At 35.9% G+C, this 20,568-nt stretch overlaps 1 protein-coding gene across 5 annotated transcripts in view; it reads right to left on the bottom strand.

Annotated features, from left to right (window-relative positions):
- ADGRG6 (adhesion G protein-coupled receptor G6) overlaps positions 1-20,568 on the bottom strand; it is a 173,243-nt gene that overhangs the window by 29,233 nt on the left and 123,442 nt on the right. For all 5 annotated transcript variants that reach the window (XM_072643477.1, XM_072643475.1, XM_072643474.1 and 2 more), the window contains 6 exons: positions 19,915-20,125; positions 17,832-18,003; positions 15,758-15,898; positions 11,529-11,648; positions 9,065-9,107; positions 6,173-6,279 (listed from right to left, as the gene is read on the bottom strand). In XM_072643477.1, coding sequence (XP_072499578.1) covers positions 6,173-6,279; positions 9,065-9,107; positions 11,529-11,648; positions 15,758-15,898; positions 17,832-18,003; positions 19,915-20,125 — 794 coding nt within the window. The remainder of the gene's footprint in view (positions 1-6,172; positions 6,280-9,064; positions 9,108-11,528; positions 11,649-15,757; positions 15,899-17,831; positions 18,004-19,914; positions 20,126-20,568) is intronic.

Genomic DNA, 20,568 nt, shown 5'->3' with positions numbered 1-20,568 from the left:
TGGTGGAGTAAAAGTAAGTATTACAGCCTAGCTCTCTCCTATAACTCCTCCACAAAGCTCTAGGAAAAGTACTGGATCAAATTCTGATTAGGAAATTCGAGAAAAAAAGTCATAGTGAGTCATTTTTCCAGCCCAGATTGACATAAGGAGACAGAGAGGACTATAGACAGGGCAGATTGATTCTTACCAAGGGTGTGCTGAGAAGAGTTTTCCAGCAAGAGGGCAGAGGATGGTCCTGGAACCAAGGACCTGTCTGTAGTTGTGCAACATGGTAAGAAGAGGTCTGAGATCTTGTATGGTGAGGCTAGATCTTATAAAAGGGGTAGAGACAGGCACCAACTGCCACCTCTGCTGATTACTGTTCAATGTTAGATGATAGATTTGGTGTGGGCTAGGGAAGGGAGTATTTGGAGATAGCATTCAAGGGTGAGGAGTGGTTCCAGGACCTAAGCTGTCTACCAAGCAAAGGGTGAATGCAGCAGTAAAGTAGTTCAGATACCGGGAATGGAGCTCAATCTCAGTTCCAGTCCAGTCTCAAACCTATAGAGTAAAAACTGGGACAATAATCCCAGAGCAAGGGACAGTCAATAGTGCTGTTACTCTGAAACAATAGAATTTACCAGCTGGTTGATGGTGGCTGAGTCTAGCAGTACTCTACTGGAAGTCCAACAGACAAGCCTACAAGTGTGTTGCCTAGATCCAAACCTGGGCAAAGAACTTATTACTTGAACCAGGAGGGCAGCAATATGACTGCTCTGGACTAGATAATTTGGGGAGCATTAAAGATTGCAAGTGCCCAGACTGAGCTGTCCCAAAGATCCTGAAATCACATAATACCCAATTCCCAGGAAAGTAGCAATCAGAACCTAGAGGACACAGGGTGAGCCTCAGGATTCCCTTCAGAAATACACAGAGTCCAGCTCTGACATAAAATCCAAAGTTTGGAAGCTTAAGAATGAGCAAACAAACAAAACCTCTGCCTTAAAAAGGCAGACAAAGACACTACAGACAAACTCAGAAGAAGAGAATTACTCTAAAACATTTATAAGCAAAGCCTCAAAGAAAAACACAGTTTAGGCACAAATCCAACCAGAATTCTTAAGAGATGAAGCAAGAGGATTTTTTAAAGTATCAAGTATGTTTCTATAAATAAAATTAGAGTGCTAGAGGGAAAAAATGAAAAAAAAAAAAGAACTATGGAAGAAAGAATTGGAAATAAAAATAACCTTATCTAAGCAACAAACTCTCTGAAAATTAGAATAGGCCATATAGAAGCTAATGATTCTTACAAGATAAGAAATATTAAAACAAAGTTAAAAGATCTAAAAAATAGAAGAAAATGTAAATTATCTCAAGGCAAAAAAGACCAACTAATTTAGAAAACAGATCACAGAGATATAATTTAAGACTGATAGATTATCTGAAAGCTATGAACAAAACAAAACAAACCCCAAACCTAGAAATAATATTTCAAGACACTGTAAAATTCCCCAGATCCCTTAGAACCAGAGGGCAAAGTGACCACCTCATACCTCTTAAAAGAAATCCCCAAATGAAACCTACAAGGAACAGTATAACCAAAATCTAGAACTTCCTGGTCAAGGAAATAACTGTAAGCAGCCAGAAAGATTTTAAGTATTGAGGAGCTACCGTTAGAATCACAAACTTTTTAGCAAGAGACTATAAAGACAGAGTTTACAATATAACATTCCAGAAGGCAAACGATATAGGATTTTAACCAAGAATAATTTAACCAGAAAAACTGAACATAATCTCATAGGGGACAAAATGGACATATAATGAAATAAAAGACTTCTAAGAATTTCTGATGAAAAGACTAAAGTTGCTTAAATACTCTGAAATACAAGATTCAAGAGAAAGATAAAAAGGGTAAATATAAGGAAGCAATCACAAGAGATAATGCAGAGTGGACAGACTACCAGGTCTGGAATCAGAAAGACCTAAGTCTAAATCTAGGGTCTGGCACTTATTAGTTATATGAACCTGGGGAAGTCATTTCTGTCTATTTCAGTTTCTTCAATTGCAAAATGGGAATGATAATAACACCTACTTCAAAGGGCTGTTGTAAGGGTCAAATAAGATAATAATCATAAAGCACTTAGCACAGTGCCTGGCACATAGTAAGTACTATATATAAATTTTTGCTAGTATTAGCTATTATAGCCAGTATGGGCTCTCTCCCTTCCTCAGAATCCTATTACCATCAGGAGTCATAGAAGGACTCTAACAAGATGTATATAGAGCCAGATTAGACTAGGAGTGGTTTTTAAAAAGGTTTTGATGATCTTAAAAGAAGGAAAAGGAATACAGTAGAAGAGGGAGAAAAGAGAGAAAAGGTAAAAATGATCTCATCTAAAATAAACATTCAAGTACAAAGGGTTAGGAGTGGTGGGAATGGGTGACACTTGTATGTCACCTTCAGCTGAGCCTGTCAAAGGAGAAAAGAATACACACAGCTGAGTGCAGAAATATATATTTACTGAACAGGAGGGACAAATAAAAAGGAGGAGATATTAAGATATTAGTCCTAGCTGAATAAACTCTAACCAAGGAGGGTTGATCACAAAGAAGAATTTAAAAGGAAAGAAATATTAAGAATGTGTGACTGGTTTCTGAATAAGGGAAAGAGAAGAAGGGAGCTGAAGTAGACTGCATGAAACCTATCGTAGTGAACATACTCTCTCACCACCCTCTTTTTTAGAAATAGGGGTTGAGAGCTCTAATCAAGGCAATAACCAACCATGATTCCAGAAAATCAAGTTAATGCCACTCAATTCCTGACAGAGAGGTGATGGACTCGGTACAGATTGAGATATATTTTTTCCTGGACATGGCCAATGAGAGAATTTGTTTTGACTATAAATATTTTTGCTAGGGTTTTGTTTTTCTTTCCTTTTCTATGGGAAGAGAGAAGACAAGAGTAAAAAAACGAAGATTTTGTTGAAGGAAGAAATAAAATTAATTTCTAAAAGTGTGTATAGACTGAATAAAGTTAAGATCAGATGGGTAATGGTAGTTAATTGGGGAAAAATCTAAATCTAAATTTATTTCATTTAAGTTGTTGGTATCCTTATAAATTTGCATCAATTCCTCATGTATCTTGAAAATGAGACCTATACTTTATATGGCCAATGTGTGAATTTGTTTTTAACTATGCATTTGATCTTTTTTCTTTTCCTTTTTTCAGTGAGGAAGGGGAGAAGGGAAGAGAAAAATTAATGTTTGTTAACTGAAAAAATGAAGTTTGAATGTTTAAAAAATAACAACAACAAAAAACAGTGGGTTAGGGGGAGATTTTTTGCTTCAGTGGGGGTACAAATCATCTATAAGCAGACATTTTTATGTTTCTGCTGTCTCATCTAGTATTTCACATATTTATAAGGTTTTTAAAAACTTGCAAATTTAAACCAGTTAAGCCAAAGCATATGTTTCTGCATTAACTCTTGTAAAGAATATAACTTTCCTGAAGGAATTGACCGTGAACCAAAATATATCTATGTGGAAATAAAAGAATGAGTCTATTTTATAGGGCATAGGAAATTTAGGGAAATGGAGGGATTTTCCACTATTCAGGAAAGGCCAGCTCATTTTCAAAAGGGAAAAAAAAATTGGTATTTTATAGGTCAACATATTTTTGAAAGTAAAGAATAGATTTCATTTATATTCAGAGAGCAACAAAAATGTTCTTTTCTATATTTTACAATTTTTATTTATGTCTTGTTGTCTTCCCTCGAGATACTTAAGGCCTAAAGGTGACCGAAAATATCATGAGCCCATGAAATCTGGTCAGGCTAAGTGGGTGATAGATCACAGACCAAATTAATAACAGGCCCCCAGGCAACACTAGGTATTCTTTACTTTAGCCTTTCCTCTTGTTATCATCCATTCTGGCCTGGCAGGAATAAAGGTATGCATGAGATCAAAGAATGAGACAGAGCTCACACATCACTGCTTCTCCATACCTATGTGAACCATCAGCTTCACCACCTTAACCAACCATCAGGTCCAGCTCAAATTTCATAAGCATTTTAAGTGCCTAGGGAGGCCGCATGATATCACCTTCTAATTAGTCTCCCTGATACAACTGTCTCCTCACTCCAATCTATCCTCCATTTAGCTGCCAAAATGACTTCTAAAGGGGAAAGAAAGGGGAGGGGGTGGATAGAAGGGAGGGAAGAAGTAGTAAGGGAAAAGGGAAAGAAGAAGGAGGGGTCTGATAGACAGGGCAGCGGATTGAGGTCAAAACACAAAACTATTGAGGAGCGAAAGGGAGAAAGGAGAAAGAAAAGCGTGAATAATGGGGGTGGGGGTGGGGGGACGGGGAGTAGGATAGAGAGAAAGACGCAGATAGTAATCATGACAGCAAATGTGAATGGGATGAACTCTCCCATGAAAAAGAAATGGACAGTAGAATGCATTAAAAACCATAATCCTACAATATGTTGTTTATAAAGAAATACATTTGAAACACAGGGATATACACAGAGCAAAGGTAAAAGGCTGGAGTAGAATATATTATGCTTCATGTGAAGTAAAAAAAATAAAAAAAAGCAGAGATAGCAATCCTGATCTCAGACAAAGCAAAAAGCAGAAATAGATCTAATTAAAAGAGATATGGAAGGAAACTACATTCTGCCAAAAGGCACCACAGACAATGAAATAATAACATTATTAAACATATGCACCAAATGATATAGAATTCAAATTCTTAGAGAAGTTAAGGGAGTTATAGGAAGAAACAGAAATCAAAACTAGACTAGTGAGGGCACCTCAACCTCCCTCTTTCTGAAATGAATATATCTAGCCACAAAATAAACAACAAAGAAATTAAGGAGGTGAATAGAATTTTAGAAAAGCTAGATATGGCAGACCTCTGGAGAAAATTGAATAGGAATAAAGGAATATACCTTCTTCTCAGTAGTACATGGTACCTACACAAAAAATGACTATGTACTAGAGCATAAAAACCTCACAATCCAATGCAGAAAGGCAGAAATATTAAATGTATCCTTTTTAGATCATGATGCAATAAAAATTACATGTAATAAAGGGCCATGGAAAGAGACTAAAAATTCATTGGAAGCTAAATCATCTAATCCTAAAGAATGACTGGGTCAAACAACCAATCATAGAAGAAATCAAAATGACTTTCCTAAAACAAAGGTCTGACCATGGAGTTTCCCTATTCAATAAACTATTGTGGCTCTCTATCACCCCCAGAACCCAATATCAAATCCTCTGTTTGCCATTTAGCATCCTTCATAACAAAGCCCTTTCCTAACATTTTAATCTTAAGCTTTATTCCACTGTATACCCTCGATGATTCAGCAACACTGGTCTAATTGCTTTTTTTCCACACAGAAAACCCAATATTCTGACTCTGTGCCTTTGAATTAGCTATTCTGCATGCATTTCTCCCTCTTTACCTCAGCCTCCTAGCTTCCAAGGCTTCCCGAAAGACTCAGTTCAAATGCTACCATCTACCAAAAGCATTTTCACATCTCTTGCTATTAGTGTCTTCTCTTTGAGGTTAACTTTCGTTTACACTGCATTTGCCTGTTTTATTATCTGAGGTACTATGGGGTACTAAGCAACCCCAGAATCCTAAATTTAGTTTTAGTAGTAAAAGAAGCCTTCTGAATGGAGCCATCATGATGTAAGAGTTCCCTTCCACTGTTTTTTTTCTTGCTCTCCACTGGAAAAACATTAATCTTTGCTTTATCATGGGTGTGTTCTTTCAATTTCCCTTTTCCTCCTTCTAAAACTCTACAGCCCATGAAGCTCATGAAATTTAGTCAGGATAAGTGGATAGATCATAGGCCAAACTTCTAAAACTCTAGAGCTAAAAAACTAACCCTTTCTCAAGATTCAGGGGATTCATGATTTCCTTTTTTGTTTATTTGACCTTTTCTACCACTGCATTTTTAAAGTTTATTATCTCAAAGAAACAAAACAGGAAGCTTTCCCTTGTAATAGTTACTTAACGATTATTCACACTGGATTTCCTAGTATTTTTCATATAGAACCAATATTCTGAGAGTGGAAGAACAATGACCAGGCTATGAAAGAACTGCTACAAGATGTGATCTGAAAAGACAGTGATCCAAGGGGAATTGTGATTTTACAGACAAGGAAGAGATTCTGTACTCACCATCAGAACCCCGAAGTGGGTGAGGTGGTTACACAAGCACACTGTCTCACTTTCATTTGAGTCTCTGTGTGCCACACAGCCTGATGTGTTCCAGCCACCAAAACCTTCTGTAGGAGTAATGCAACACAGATTGTTAACAATATTAGCAAACAGGAGTGGGGTGTAATGGATATGGAGTCAGACAACCTGAGTTCAAATCTTGGAACTGCCACTGAGTCACTGTGAACTGGAGCAAGTCAACATGACCTCTCTGGGTCTCAGTTTTCTCTCTTCTAAATCGGGGAGTGGAGAGAGGCCATATTAGGGGATCTCAGAAGTGCCTTCCAGCATTAAACCTAAAATAGTATGAATGTAGTTTCATGGTGAAAGATACCCTAGTCTTTTCTGACCTCTAAAGCTGATCTGTGAAATTAGAAATTTTACAAATTGCAAGTATTCTTGAATAAATTAGATCAAAACAGAAGGAATATAGAAACATTTAGCCAATGTTTTGGCTTTTTGGAACAGTATAAAAAAGAACTGCTCCTAATTTTCAATTACTTTCTTTCTTTACTTTCCCCTACTCCTGCCAAAATTTAATCCCATTATCCTTTGCAACCCTTAAGGAAGAGGTTCTTAACCTAGAGACTAGGGGCCATGGATAGTTTTCAGGGGGTTTGTGAACTTGAATGGAGAAAAATTTACATCTTTATTTTCACTAACTTTCAACTGAAATTTGGCATTTCCTTCAATTACTTTTAAAAAAATTTCCAAGAGAGATCTGTAGGCTTCAACAGAATGCCAAATGGGCACCCACAAATGCACACACACACACACACACACACACACACACACACACACACACAAGGGTTTTATGGCTAGTACTGGAGTAGTAAGGAAGACATCTTAACCATTTATAATAGCCAATTAATGGAAGACCAGAGTAACGGGCAATTATAAGCACCAGGATTCAAGTCTCAGAATCTCCCAAGCAGACAGAAGGATGAGAAGATTCTATGGTGGAGTTCTGGTGTTTCAGATGTACTTTAGCTCAAAGACATTTCAGTGAATCTCAGGGCAGTTTATATAGCTATAAATACTAGCTACACAAATACTTTATAATAGTTATACAAATTCTGGTTACAATCATCATCATCACCATCTCATTGCTACAACTACTATAACTACTGGATTAGTAATGAATTTATTGCTACTTTTACTACAACTACTTTTACTTCTACTACTTTTATTTCTCCTACTACTTCTACAACTACAACTATTTCTATTAATACTACTACTTCTACAACTACTATTTCTACTACTACTACTGCTACTACTACTACAACTCATGTCCCCTCATTCCATATTTAGTGCTCTTTCTACTTTTAAATAGAGACTATTTGGATTTCATAAGGGATCTGACAAGTTATCCTTGTGACTAAGGTGGAGAAAAAAGAGGTGGATGACATGACTGACAAATTTGGAACTGGTTGAACAACTGCACTTAAGAAGTGCTAATTAATGAAATTTATAGGCTCATGTGACTTGCCTGGGTCCCATGGAAGTCTGAGTTACGTGGAGCCTGTGGTGGGAGGAATGTGCTGAGCAGGTGTAACAGGAAGGCAGAGCTAGAGCAGAGCTGAGAGGAAATTGGTCAGAGTCTAGTCAGAGCTAGGAAGGATGCAGGCAAGCAGGCAGCAGGATGGCATGAGTAAGAGAGCTTGTTTGTGATTTTGTTTAATGGAAGTGGTTTGTGGGAAGCATAGCAGGGGAAAGACTTGGGGATGGTGTTACCCTCTGCATTGTTACTGTATATGTTGTATATACATATTGCATATGTATATGTTATTTGTTACTATGATGGATTTGGCTTTCTGGTATCTAAATAAATGTTTTGGTTCTGTCTTCCATGTGGAGAGTCTGTCATATTTTGCAATTCAGGATTGTGCCAGAATGTTCATGGCTGCCATAGGCACTGTGAATATCGCATTGGCGCTATACTTGAGTGAAAGACTCTGGCAGCATGCCACTTTCTGTCCATCTTTATAAATTATTTTCATGAAGATATTCAAGTCATGATTATTAAAGATTAGATGATGTGTTCAGAACTATAATAAAGACCCTAAAATATCTCAACAGGTTGGATGAAAGATAGAAATTATGAAGATAAAACTTAAAAGGAATACATAAAAAAATTCTAACACGTAGGTTAGAAATAATTTACAAGGTCAAAGTAAGGAGATCTATGATTTTGCAGGTTATGTGACAAATACCTCAGTTTTCAGTTGACTTCAAGTTCAATATAATATTTATGGAATTTTAAGCTTCATAAAAATGTATAGATTAAGAGAAGTAATACTCTCATTGTACTATGCCCTTGTTCAAAAAGTCCTGGAGTATTATGCACCAGACATGAAGTCTCTAAAGGCTTATGGAAGAAGAGTAGATAAGACATTTATTTTGGACCTTAGAATTTATTATGATCAGATCCCATAGGGGTACTAGTGGTGTGTGTATGTGTGTATGTGCGTGTGCGTGTGTGTTTTTCATTCTGTTCAGTATTAAGGAAATAAAGCAGTACTGACTCTTCTGTCCATCCAAAATGGTTTTCCACTACATATAGTCAAATCACCATATTAGTGATATAATTCAGTAAAAAAAAATGACTACCAATTTAAATGGCAACATGGCAAAATTCATATAGAGCCAGGATGATCCAGGTTTAAGATCTGACTCTTGTATGTTGACTGTCTACTCACAAGTTACTTAGCAACTTTATAAGACTAGGAATTGCAGAGTAGTTGCTAATATCCATTGGTGGAGAGAACTGTTTTACTCAGAGATTCTTGCAATAATGAAATCAAAAGTGCAGACTGGAAAAAACAAAAAAGGAACATTTATTTTTAAACTTACTGTTTTTATTCAAATCCCAGAACACACAGATGGGATGGAACACCTAAATAAACATAAGCAGAAAACATGTAACAAGGCGTTTAGGTGAAATCATTCAGAAATTATTGGATTTTAAGATTTTTCACAGACAAGGAAAAAATAAAATCAATATTAATCATTGTTAATGCCATATAACAATGCCATATAACAAATCTATAAGAAAGTGACCTTCAACCAGAACCCTGGCTGTTAAATCAAACATGAGCATTAAAGAGGAATGCATTAATTAGTTCAAAGCATAAAATTGCAATTTTCAATGAATCAAATGAAAAACTGATATACTATGGTAGAACAACCCCCCCCCCCCAAAAAAAAGACACACACATACACATAGAACAAAAAAACTGTGGACTTGGCATCAAGAGACCTGGACCTGAGTTCTGACTTTGCCACTTAACATTTTGGGTGACCTGGGATAAATGATAATTTATTTAACTTGTCTGTGCATCAACATCCCAATTATATTTGGATATAACCTCAAATACAATCTGAATTGTACTTATAAAAAGAAATATGATGATGATGATAATGATAGCAATAATACTGGTATTTCCTACTCCCCAGAGATATAGTGAGAGTTACATTAGATGAGGAAAAGGGCATTATGCTCGCAAAGGGCTATAAAAAATATAACTTGTTACTATTACTCTTATAACAAAATCCTCAATCTACTACAATTACTGATATTACTAATTCATTAGATGATGAGCTCCTTGAGAACAAGTGTTGTTTTTGCCTTTTTTTTAATCCTAGAACTTGGCAATGTTGTACAATGCTTACTGACTGACTGATATTTAACAAAGTTCTTAGAATATATTTTATTCTCCCCAATAACATGGTGATGTCTCTTTTGCAAATGACAAGACTGAATTGACTTAACTTTTTTTAATGCCATGGCCTGCTTTGGTAGTCTAGTGAAGCCTATGCAACTCTTTTAAGAAAAAAACCCATGTGTATGCATATATGCATGCAGGTATTGTGTATATGTATATACATGTATGTGCATATACAATAGATGTATGTATGTATGTACATACACATATGCAGACACACTATATATGTGTGTGTGTATATATATATTATATATGAAATTTTGAATTCATAATGGAATGCTAAATTTAGATAATGAAAATAAAGTTATATATTTTTTTCCCACCCAGCTTCATAGACATCCGGCAATGTATCCATAGATTCCTAGAGAGTTCATGAATGCCAGATTAAGAATGCCTGAACTGAGGGAAGGTTAAATGACAGAATCAGGTCACCAAGTGTTAAGATTTAGACCTAGATTACTAGACTCTAGTATCTCCTCAGTAAACTGTAAGTGCCTTGAGATCAGGGATTATTATTTTTATGTCTTTCTATCTCTAGCTTCTGGCATAGTGCTTTGCACACAATAGGCACTTAAATGGTTGTTGGACTGGATTAGATTGGATTCATAATTATAAAAACCCTTACTGAAAAACAAAAATCCATACTTCTCACAAAATCAACCTGGTTCTTGAACAGTTCTTTTATCAGCCTGTCTGGCACTTGAGGGGGAGTAAAAAGGAGGCGGAGGAGAAGGAAGGAAGGGAAAAAGGAAGGAAGGAAGAAAAGGGGGAAAGGAAGAGGAGGAGGAAGGGGGAAAGGGAAGCAGGGGGAAGAAGGAGGAAGAAAGAAGAAGGAAAAGGAGAAACAGTGGTGGTGGTGGCAGTAGTGGAAGATGAAGGAGAAGGAAGAAGAAGAAGAAGACAAAGAGGAGGAGGAGGAGGAGGAGGAGTTGGAGGAGGAAAAAGAAGAGGAAGAGGAAGGGGAAGAGGAGGAAGACGGAAAAGATGAAGAGGACAACAACATCTAGCCTAGACTACCTAGGCACCCAGACTTGCCAGTGGTTGTCACGTGGCTACTAAGTATAAGAAGCAGGTCTAGAAATAAAGTGTCTTGATTTTAAGTCCAGTGCTCTTTCCACACTACCATGATGCTCAAGGAGCATGAACTCATCATTTAAACAGCTCTCAATATTTCAGTGGCAACTCTACTATATTTCTCATCTATATTCACTTGTATTCTTATTTTTAATGGAAATTCTTTTGAAGTCAAACTCCAGTTAGGCAGGTTTTACATCTGTATTTATCTAAAGAGAGTCATCCAGCCTTTAAAACATTTTCTCTTCAATCTCTTCCTCCTGCTGGCTTTCATTTCCATCATTTGGACTGCTACCCCCCATTCACCCCCAGCACCAAAGAAAGTTGCCAATTTCCCATGATGTAAAGACACCAGGCAAAATTCCCAGAGTTGGCAGCTTCCTGCTGCTCCCTTCTTTACTCTGGAAAAGTACAGGTTACCCCACAGGTCGTTGGACAGATTCCCAACAACTCTTTGAGATAATCCAAACCTGATCATCTCTATACTTATTGAAGTATTGCCCAAGACATTTTCTTACCTGGTTTCGTGTATGTTTGATTATGACCTGGACAGGTTCCTGAAGATCCCGGATACTAATGTTTCCAATACTGCACGCCATCACATAGCTCACTAGCTTGTCTCGTTGAGTTTCTACATCCTTTTAAAGAGAAAAAAACAATACCTGACACGTACTTGTCTGAGTGTACACTTTTATTTTATTGTACTATTCCAAAATAAGCAAACAGTCAGCAGCTTTTACACTTAAGATCTCCCATCGTACGAACGTCCTGTTTATAAGATCAAATTGCATGCTTTCCTCATGGTGTTCTGCTATTTCCCTTATTATCATAAATACACAGGGAGAACACATTGAAAGGCAACTTTCATGAAATTTCACTCTAAATGGCTACATTTGAGGCCAATCAGTTACACCTTATACAATGCAAACTCATAAACAATGAAAACTCATAAAAAGTTGTGAATAGTTACACCAGTTCCTTAACCATGAAAAAAAATGAGACTGCTTTTCTTTTGGAGAAATAATTTTTATAGGTGGAAAGGAATTATGGTATAATTTTTTTTTAAAGTCTGGCTTTTATATTCATACCAATCACTTGACACATTTACTAATGGATTATATTGAAATGTAATTTTAGTGGATCAGTTGCTGACTAAAAAGTTAGAATTGTCCCTTCTGATAGAGATTTAATCTAAAATTTAAAGTTTTAATCACAGAATTGAGTGATTTAACTTATGTTTCAAAAGAGAATAGCTGGCACTTGGAACATTAAGATATCTCCTCAAAGCTATTCCTTCCTATTAGAGGAAGCATAATGTAATGTACAGAGTACTGGTCTTGGAGTCAGGAAGGCCTGGGTCCAAATCCTACTTCTGACTTTTACTAGCTGTGTAACCCTGGGTTACATTTAACCTCTAGCTAACTGGACTCTGAGGTCTCTTCTAGCTTTAACTCTATGATCCCTCACTTAATAAAACAGGACAGTAACTGTTACAGTGCCTGGCCCATTGTCATTCAGTTATTTTTCAGTCACGTCTGACTCTTTGTGATCCCATTTGGGATTTTCTTGGCAAAAATATTGGAGTGGTTTGTCATTTCCTTTTGCAGCTCATTTTACAGATGAGGAAACTGAGGCAAATAGAGTTGAGTGACTAGCCCAGGGTGATATAGCCAGTAAGTGTTGAAACTAGATTTGAACTTAGGTCTTCCTGACTCCAAACCTGGAGCTTGAACCACTGTGCAACCAAGTGCCTAACCTGGTCTATAGGAGGTGTTTAAAAAGTACTTGTTATTTAAAAAGTGTTTTATTTATAGTGTAAGAGTTAAGTAATATAACTATTACTTTATCTGATCCTCAGTTTCCACATCTATAAAAGAAGGGGGCAGGGTGGATGATCATAGTATACTATAACTTCTCTCTTGCAGCTCTTGCCCACGTACTTTGGGTATGATGGGGGTGGAGGGGAAGCCCACCATAGGCCTTTCTCACTCTCTTTTAACATCACAAGGACACCAAGAGAGCTCTCAGAGTGCCCCCTTGTCATCCCTTGTACTGCCATGTGATCAGACTATCTTCCTACTCTAAATTTCTCTGATGACATTTTTCAATCCTGTTCTTCTTGGGAGTTCCTCAAAGATTATTGTTGCAGCCTGCTCATAAACACCATGCACCTCTTCTCTGTCTTCTCCATGATATTTATTTTCAATTTTCCAAAGAATGTTTTGTGCCATGTCTTGCAGCCATATAGCTAAAATAGTATAAAGCTAATATTGAAAATATTAAACTTTATTTCTAGAAGAAACTTGGGATCAACAAAGGAGTTTTACAATTTCATCCAGTCTGGTTTCTTTTTATTCAACTATGGGATCAGCTTCCCATCTATCGGTCCCTTCGGTCCCACCTATACATAATAATGTGTAGGTGGGGCAGCTTTAAAGGCTGTCCAACCAGATGTATGCTATAATCTGGGAAATAGACATTCATTCACTTGATCTTTCCTGCGCAGATGATCGAGCCAAACTCTTGATTGGTTATGGATGTCTTCTGTAATGTTCCCAGAGTATTTAAAAAAACAGCACAATATCACTGTATAAAAGGAACCTCTGGAGGACTGCACCATCCATAAGTACTAGCTCCTCTGTCTGGACTCGGTGCTGAATCACCTCTATCATAACACTGAATATTTTTGACCCTGGTACATTTTCCTGTTTTATTCCTAATCTGTTGTTTATGATCAGGGAATTATTAAGTAGCATTGCTTTCCATCATGTCTTTCAAGGAATCTTGAATGAGTTTGATGTTTGGTAGAACACATCTTATTGGAAGAGAGCCTTGAAAGAAATGTTTTGCTGTAACAAATCAAATGCTTTTTCAAATAATGAAAACAATAGGCATTACATTCTTTTTGTATTCTAGTCTGTATCAGTCAATTGGGAAATTGTAAAGATGTGATCTATAATGTCACTTTCCAAGGCCTAATTTTCCTGTACAAATACTCTTATCACAAAAGTATGTACTTCATTCATGAGTAACTAAGTCTTGTAAAGATCTCTCTTTTTTATGAGATAATACTGTTTTATGAGATAATACTGTTCAAAGTCATCCATCATCCTTCATAATACTTTACAAATGTGAGTATATTCTGAATTGGTATTGACTGTGACTACCATCTCCTTCACAAGGATTAGAATTTCACGAACTTTCTTGGTTTTCTTGTCATGACAAATGATACTAGTTAAACCTCTATATGAAATTATTTTAATAGCTATTGATGTCATATCTATTATCCTTTGCCTATTTTCCATTTTTAATTACTCATCTAAATAGTTCAGGGTTGGATTGTTTCAACTGTATATTATATCTTTTTTCCTCATTATTATTCTTCCTTCAAGTCTTTTTAATAATTCTGACTTCTGCTCTAACGAATCAGTGGTTTGATTGTACACAATCAATTAATTCAGGAATAATTCATATCAATAATGAGTATCAAGCCTACTTTTGTGAAATGCAAAGGTGTCTTTAACTATTTTAAGAGGAAATATTATTCTTAAAATAAATTCCAGATGAATATTTTTAAGGGATAATGGGAGTAAAGAAAAAAATCCAATTTTGGTTTCAAGGACATCTTAACTCTAAAAACTTTAACATGAAGACATTATAACCCTCCCTGCTCTAAATTTATGTATCTATATCATTAATATGGCAATGTCATGCACAATTTTGTGAAACCTAATTCTTTGGTATTTTGGGGTCAACTTGCTCTGTGTTCTCCCCAGATGGACTGTAAGCATCTTTAGGGCAGAGATCATACATGATAGTACTTTGCTTTCTTCACAATATATTCTATATTACCTTATGCATTAAATGTACTTCATATATAACTTCGATTGGCTTCAAAGTTCAATGAAAACTATACTTTCTCCTACTCCATTAATGAATCTACTATCTATTTATCTATTAGGAAAGAGATCGTGGAATTAATGTGTTGAACTAGTTTTTCCGACTTGCCTTGAGAAATTTCAATTTTTCTCCTGTACAGTCTGGTTTCCTCTGAAATGTCCTACATCAACTTATATTTTGGTATTTAAGAATCCTTACTTTTAAAAACAAAATATTTTAGCATAGTTTTGTAGATAAGTTCTGTTTTCTGAGGCCAGAGGAGGTCATGGGTGTTTGCTGGCAGATTACTCTCTAGGATCTAGAAACAATGCCAATAAAAATGGTAATGTGTGCTCAGCACAATAGCACCCAATTCTGCGGATGTAAAAGGGCAGAAGGTCATTTGAAATACTAATAGGAAGACTGATTAAAGCCAAGAATGCTGCTCATTACGAAAACACTACTTCCTTCTGAATGAAAAAAAATCCTTTCCCTTACTTAGTGAGTAATTCTCTTTAACCTCCCTTACTTGTGTCTGAAAAGATTGAAAGTAGTTAATATTTAGCCTAAACAGAAAATACAACTATTTAGTAATAACAATATAAATTTTTATAGCTGAGTATTTAACTTGTATTTTTCAACCTGTAGTATCAAAACTAGTATTATCATCTGGTATAAATCTGAACAAGTCTATTATGTTAGCAAGAGTTTAAAACAATCATGCTATGAAAGGCCTTCATTTTAATAAAGAAATGAAGTTATTTTTCTATGATTCCTGATATGCTCAGCTTTAAGAGATTTGGAATCTTACCTCTTTTTTTAAATGACTCAGTGTAGATAAAGAAAAATTAATTCAACATATACTTGCCTGAAAAAGTCCAGTTTTGTTGAAGAAAGTAAATTGAGCTCTTTTAACCGATTCAGATTCTTCTTTACTTAAATTCATGAGTAAATTTCGGGGCAAAATGACAGAAGCCAAAGAATTCACTTGACCTGCCTCAAAATCCATCTAGGAGACACCAAATAGATCAGTCAAATAATGGCAATAATGTAATCTCTCAGCATGTCTGACGAATGTGTAGTGATATCCCAAAGCACACAAGTAAGTCCTAGGCCAACTGCGCCCTTCTTTGACACCTACTCTCTTTATTGTTTGTTTGGATAAAGCTTCTGCTGAGCAAGACCTGAGGTAAGCTGCTCTTCATCTTCTTTATGAAATGATCAGGATTTAGTGATACTCATTTATTTGAACAAAGAAAAATCTGCAAAATTAGTAGATATTCGCAAATATGAGAATTAGGGTTTTTTTTTTTTTAAAAACAAAGTAGTTAAATTATCAAATTTTCCAGATTCTTTGCAAAACAATTTGAGGTTTGGGAGTATCCAGAGAAGAAAGAGAGAGAATAGGACTCTTTGGATTAAGAATAAAGAATGTCTATGGAAAGGGAAAAGTTTAAATTTCATAATTTTTATTTTCCATTATCTTGTACTTATACCACTGATTAAACAGCAGAGAGAGACTGATTTCATTAGAGTCAGTGTTCCATTTAACTTTTGGGACAGCCTTCACAGAATGGTCTTTCTTTGGTCATGAAAAAATAAAAAATCTACATTACACCACTTTGGTCCTAAATCCAGATGTACCTTCATCTAGATTCATGTCTAAGGGAAGAGATTTTCTCTCCATATACTAGTAGAATAGCTGGCTGTCTAGTCTGCTTAGTAGTTATAAAGTAGTATAGCAAGGTCCGTGTTTAAATGTGAGAAAGTATCCACTAAGTTAACAGAAAACAACTTCCATTGGTCCCACCCTCAACATGCTTTAGTCACCCCACTCTGTTGTAGGAATGTCTGCTAATCTCCACCCTCCATAAACCAAAGCTGATCACACAATATGACTTACATAGCTGACTCCTCTCTTTTTTGAGAGGGAGAACTGACCCCAGTAACTGCTAAAAATATGAAACAGCAGATGATTAAACCACTTTTTTCACAATAAACTATCATCAACAAAATAATGCTCCTAATACAACTCTATACGAAGAAACAACATGTCATTTGAGAATGATATGAAAATTTCCTTTTGGTACTAAATCCTTAGAATTTGTGATCCACAGAAAAAGGAATCCAAAAGAAAGCCAGACTGACTTTTTTTCTAATCAAAATTAATTTTGCCAAGAGTTCAATTGGAAAGCCCTGCCTCCAAAAAACTAAAGATGAACATCCCAGTGAGGCCAATGGAAAGGTAAATGCGGTGTAGGAGCAGGCTGCAACATGTCAACAAACAGCAGCGTGGGATAAGAGGAAGAGTACAGATGTCATCCAAGAATTGTTTGACAAAAAGAGGACAGGCTGGTTACAGGGTAAGAATGAGGGATGCCAGGTGCTTGACTAGAGTAGCCAGAGAGCCCCTTTTGGAAGAACTCTGTATCTTGGGTGGACCCCCTGTGGCAAACTGGAGGATGTTGACAAGAGCTGCATCGGATAAACAGGCATGGAAAGGTTGGGAGCTGAAACAATTTGAGAGAACTCTCAAATTAATGAGATCACAAATCCATGTGAAACCATGTGAATACTGAATACTTAACTACTTGTCCAACCGCCAACCTGAGGTTATAGATTTCCATGGTTGGGGGGGGAGGGGAAATCATATTTTCCTCAAGTCTATTTTAAAATTATAGAATTTTAATTTAATTTAATTTAAATTTTAAATTTAAATAAATTTAATCCCTTTTTTGAGGGATACTCAATAATTTTATCCTCTAACACACAGGTCACACAATTTCTAAATGATTTTAGAGATGAGAATTTATCTTACTTTAAGTCTTTATACTCAAAATTGCTATAATTATCAGCCTCCTGAAAGGACAAAGGGTTAAGTATCCAAAACATATAAATGCATAGCTGTGTTCCAAAAAGGCATAAAAACCACAAGCTCATACCTGGAAATATGAATCATTACTATTTGGGAGACCAATACTGAAAGTTGAGCCTTCGTACGTCTCTGGGGTCAGAGATAACACCCCAAGGGCCAGATTTCGAGTTGTAATGTTCACAGGTACTTCGTTATTTAGCTTTATCTTAAAAGCCAACTCATCAATTGTTTTTAAAGCCCTAGAGACACCAAAAACACTATCATCATCATCATTATCATCATCATCATCATCATCATCATCGTCATCATCGTCATCATCATCATCATCATCATCATCATCATCAAAGAGTAAGCAGCAGACATTTGCATATGCTATCTTACAGAGCAAATTAAAAAATTATGGGCATTGATCTTCAAAGCCTTTTATTACACCAACATTATGGACACAAATCAAACACCTACAGTGTACCACAGAACCACAGAGCTCAACAGGACCTTGAGGAAAATGTTTGGTCTAATTCTTTTTTTTAGGCAGGTAAATTTCTACAGCATCAAGGACAAACGCTGCTCTATCTTTGTCTTGAACATCTCAAGAGGAAAAAATTACTAGTCCTGGGTACTTTATATTTGCATTAAGAATGAGAAAATGAATCTACCACTTTTATTTTAATATGTAAACTGCTATGTGCAAAACGAGCATGAACTATTATCCCACCACCATTTAGAATGCATTATTTTTGCCAAAACAAAAAATGTTTAGGGAAGAAATCAGTAATTTATGGGTATGGATGTTAGAATTTTTACTGAGAATTTTCTTTTTAGAGAAATGCTTAATTTGATGAGTATGTTCCATTTTACCGAAGAGTGTTTATTTGCCTGTCTTGGATCACCCTGGAAGAGCAGCGGCATTGTGTAACAATGGAGGCAGGCCACTTGCCCAAGGGTGTGTGAGGGCTTTTAAATCAGAGCTTCTGGAATCCAAGGAGAACCCCCCAGTGACCTCCGGTCAGTCCCCCTGAGTAAAATCTTAGATTATTGATATAAATTTCATCTTCAACATGGGGAATCCCCATAGTCATCTTTTAGGAACTATGTAAATTACACTCTTAGGGACATACAATAGAATGGCCTTAAAAAGTTACTTCTTCTGTTTTCTGTGTCATGTAGAAAGGAGATAAAGACAAGAGAAAACATATTGAGACAAGTGAGGATGCAATGCACTTAGAAACTTTTGTCTCACAGGAGTACTCATCAATAGAGCTAGAAAGGGCTAGGGGAAAGCCTGCTGTTAAATGTAAAGTTATGGTTAAGTTTTTATTACAAAGAAATGATCATTGAAGAAATATAAATAACTATTAACTAATTATAAATCTCAGAGTGAATGTTATAAAACTACAAAGGGGAGTTTCTTTACAATACTGTTTGGTAAAAGCAGAATTTGTTCTCCAACAATTCTAAAAAGACTCTGTTATGGTCATTTTACAACGTGGACCATAAGATAGTAAGGTTGTTGGTTTTTTAAAGTCTAAGTTACATAATGACTATGTATTTGCAAAATGTTTATTTTTAGGAGGTTTGAGAATTATAAAAATTTTCCAGGTTATCTGGTTCATGTTTTAAATGAAAATACTGCTATAGTCATAAAACTGTATTTAAGCTTCTTCTGTGTTGACAATGAACCTCACATTGTTTTTTTTTCCAGTACTCCATATTCTTTGCATCGTATTCCACTAAATTCTCCTGCAGTGTTTTCTCATAGTATAGGGACAATGCCCAGAGTTTTCTAAAGCTACTACCAGGAAGAACAAGATTCAGTCATTTGTATCAAGCTGGAAAAGCTATGTATAGGCCAAAGGAATTATTAAGTTTTTGGTCACAGTGCCCTGTGAACACTAGCTACTCTGGTGTAGTGTGATCTGCATTCATGAAGATACCACTCACTCTGATAAAAATCACAAACCCTTGAAGGAGTAAAGTAGATACATCTTACAGGAAGATACCTTTAACATGTCACAGAAAGTGTGCTTGTTAGGAAAAAACAATTGAGTATTGTGTGACTTCTGCTTACCACTGAAATTTATGTCAAACTACATGGACAAAAGCATTTTTTAAAATCTCCCCAGTCCTTCAGGAAGAAAAAAAATACTTACTCAGAAGAAGACTCTAGCAAATCATTGTCTGAATTAGTTAAGATATTGGAAAATATGGTCATTACAGTTGAGCCTAAAGTTATATCAATGTTTTCTTCATCATTCACAATTTTTTTGAGGTACTCCACAATACTGGTTATATTGGCTGAGGTGAGTGTCTGTCCTTCACTAGTGATATTTAGAAGCTCATTGGCTATTTCATTCGTTATTCCTGAAAATATATATAAAATCACAATAAAGAGCACATGAGAATATGATTCCAAGACATTTTTTTACCTCTTGTTGACTCAGCTTCCTTATCTAAAAATATATGTAAAGGCTACACAATTGTCTACTATAATGATCTTACACATCTGACATATTTCCTTCTACATAAGACCTCCAGCTGCATTTTATATTCTTTTCTCATTCAGAAAAGGCTCATAAAATTCTGATTACTGACATGGCAGTTCATCTCAAGGAATGGTGGAGGAAAACTGAGGGAAAAAATGAGGCAGCATGGAGTATAGGCTAGATGACTGCCCTCAAAGCCAGGAAGAACTGGGTTTAAACTCTTCCTCTGTAATATATACCTACAACTTTGAGTATTCTAAACAACTAAGAATAATAGTTGAAGAGAAGTGTTGACCTATGACAGGAGAAGGAATTTTCTCA

Source organism: Notamacropus eugenii, chromosome 2, assembly GCF_028372415.1.
Source record: "Notamacropus eugenii isolate mMacEug1 chromosome 2, mMacEug1.pri_v2, whole genome shotgun sequence".
NCBI classification, from domain to species: Eukaryota; Metazoa; Chordata; class Mammalia; order Diprotodontia; family Macropodidae; genus Notamacropus; species Notamacropus eugenii.
This window is presented reverse-complemented; position numbering and strand designations above follow the sequence as displayed.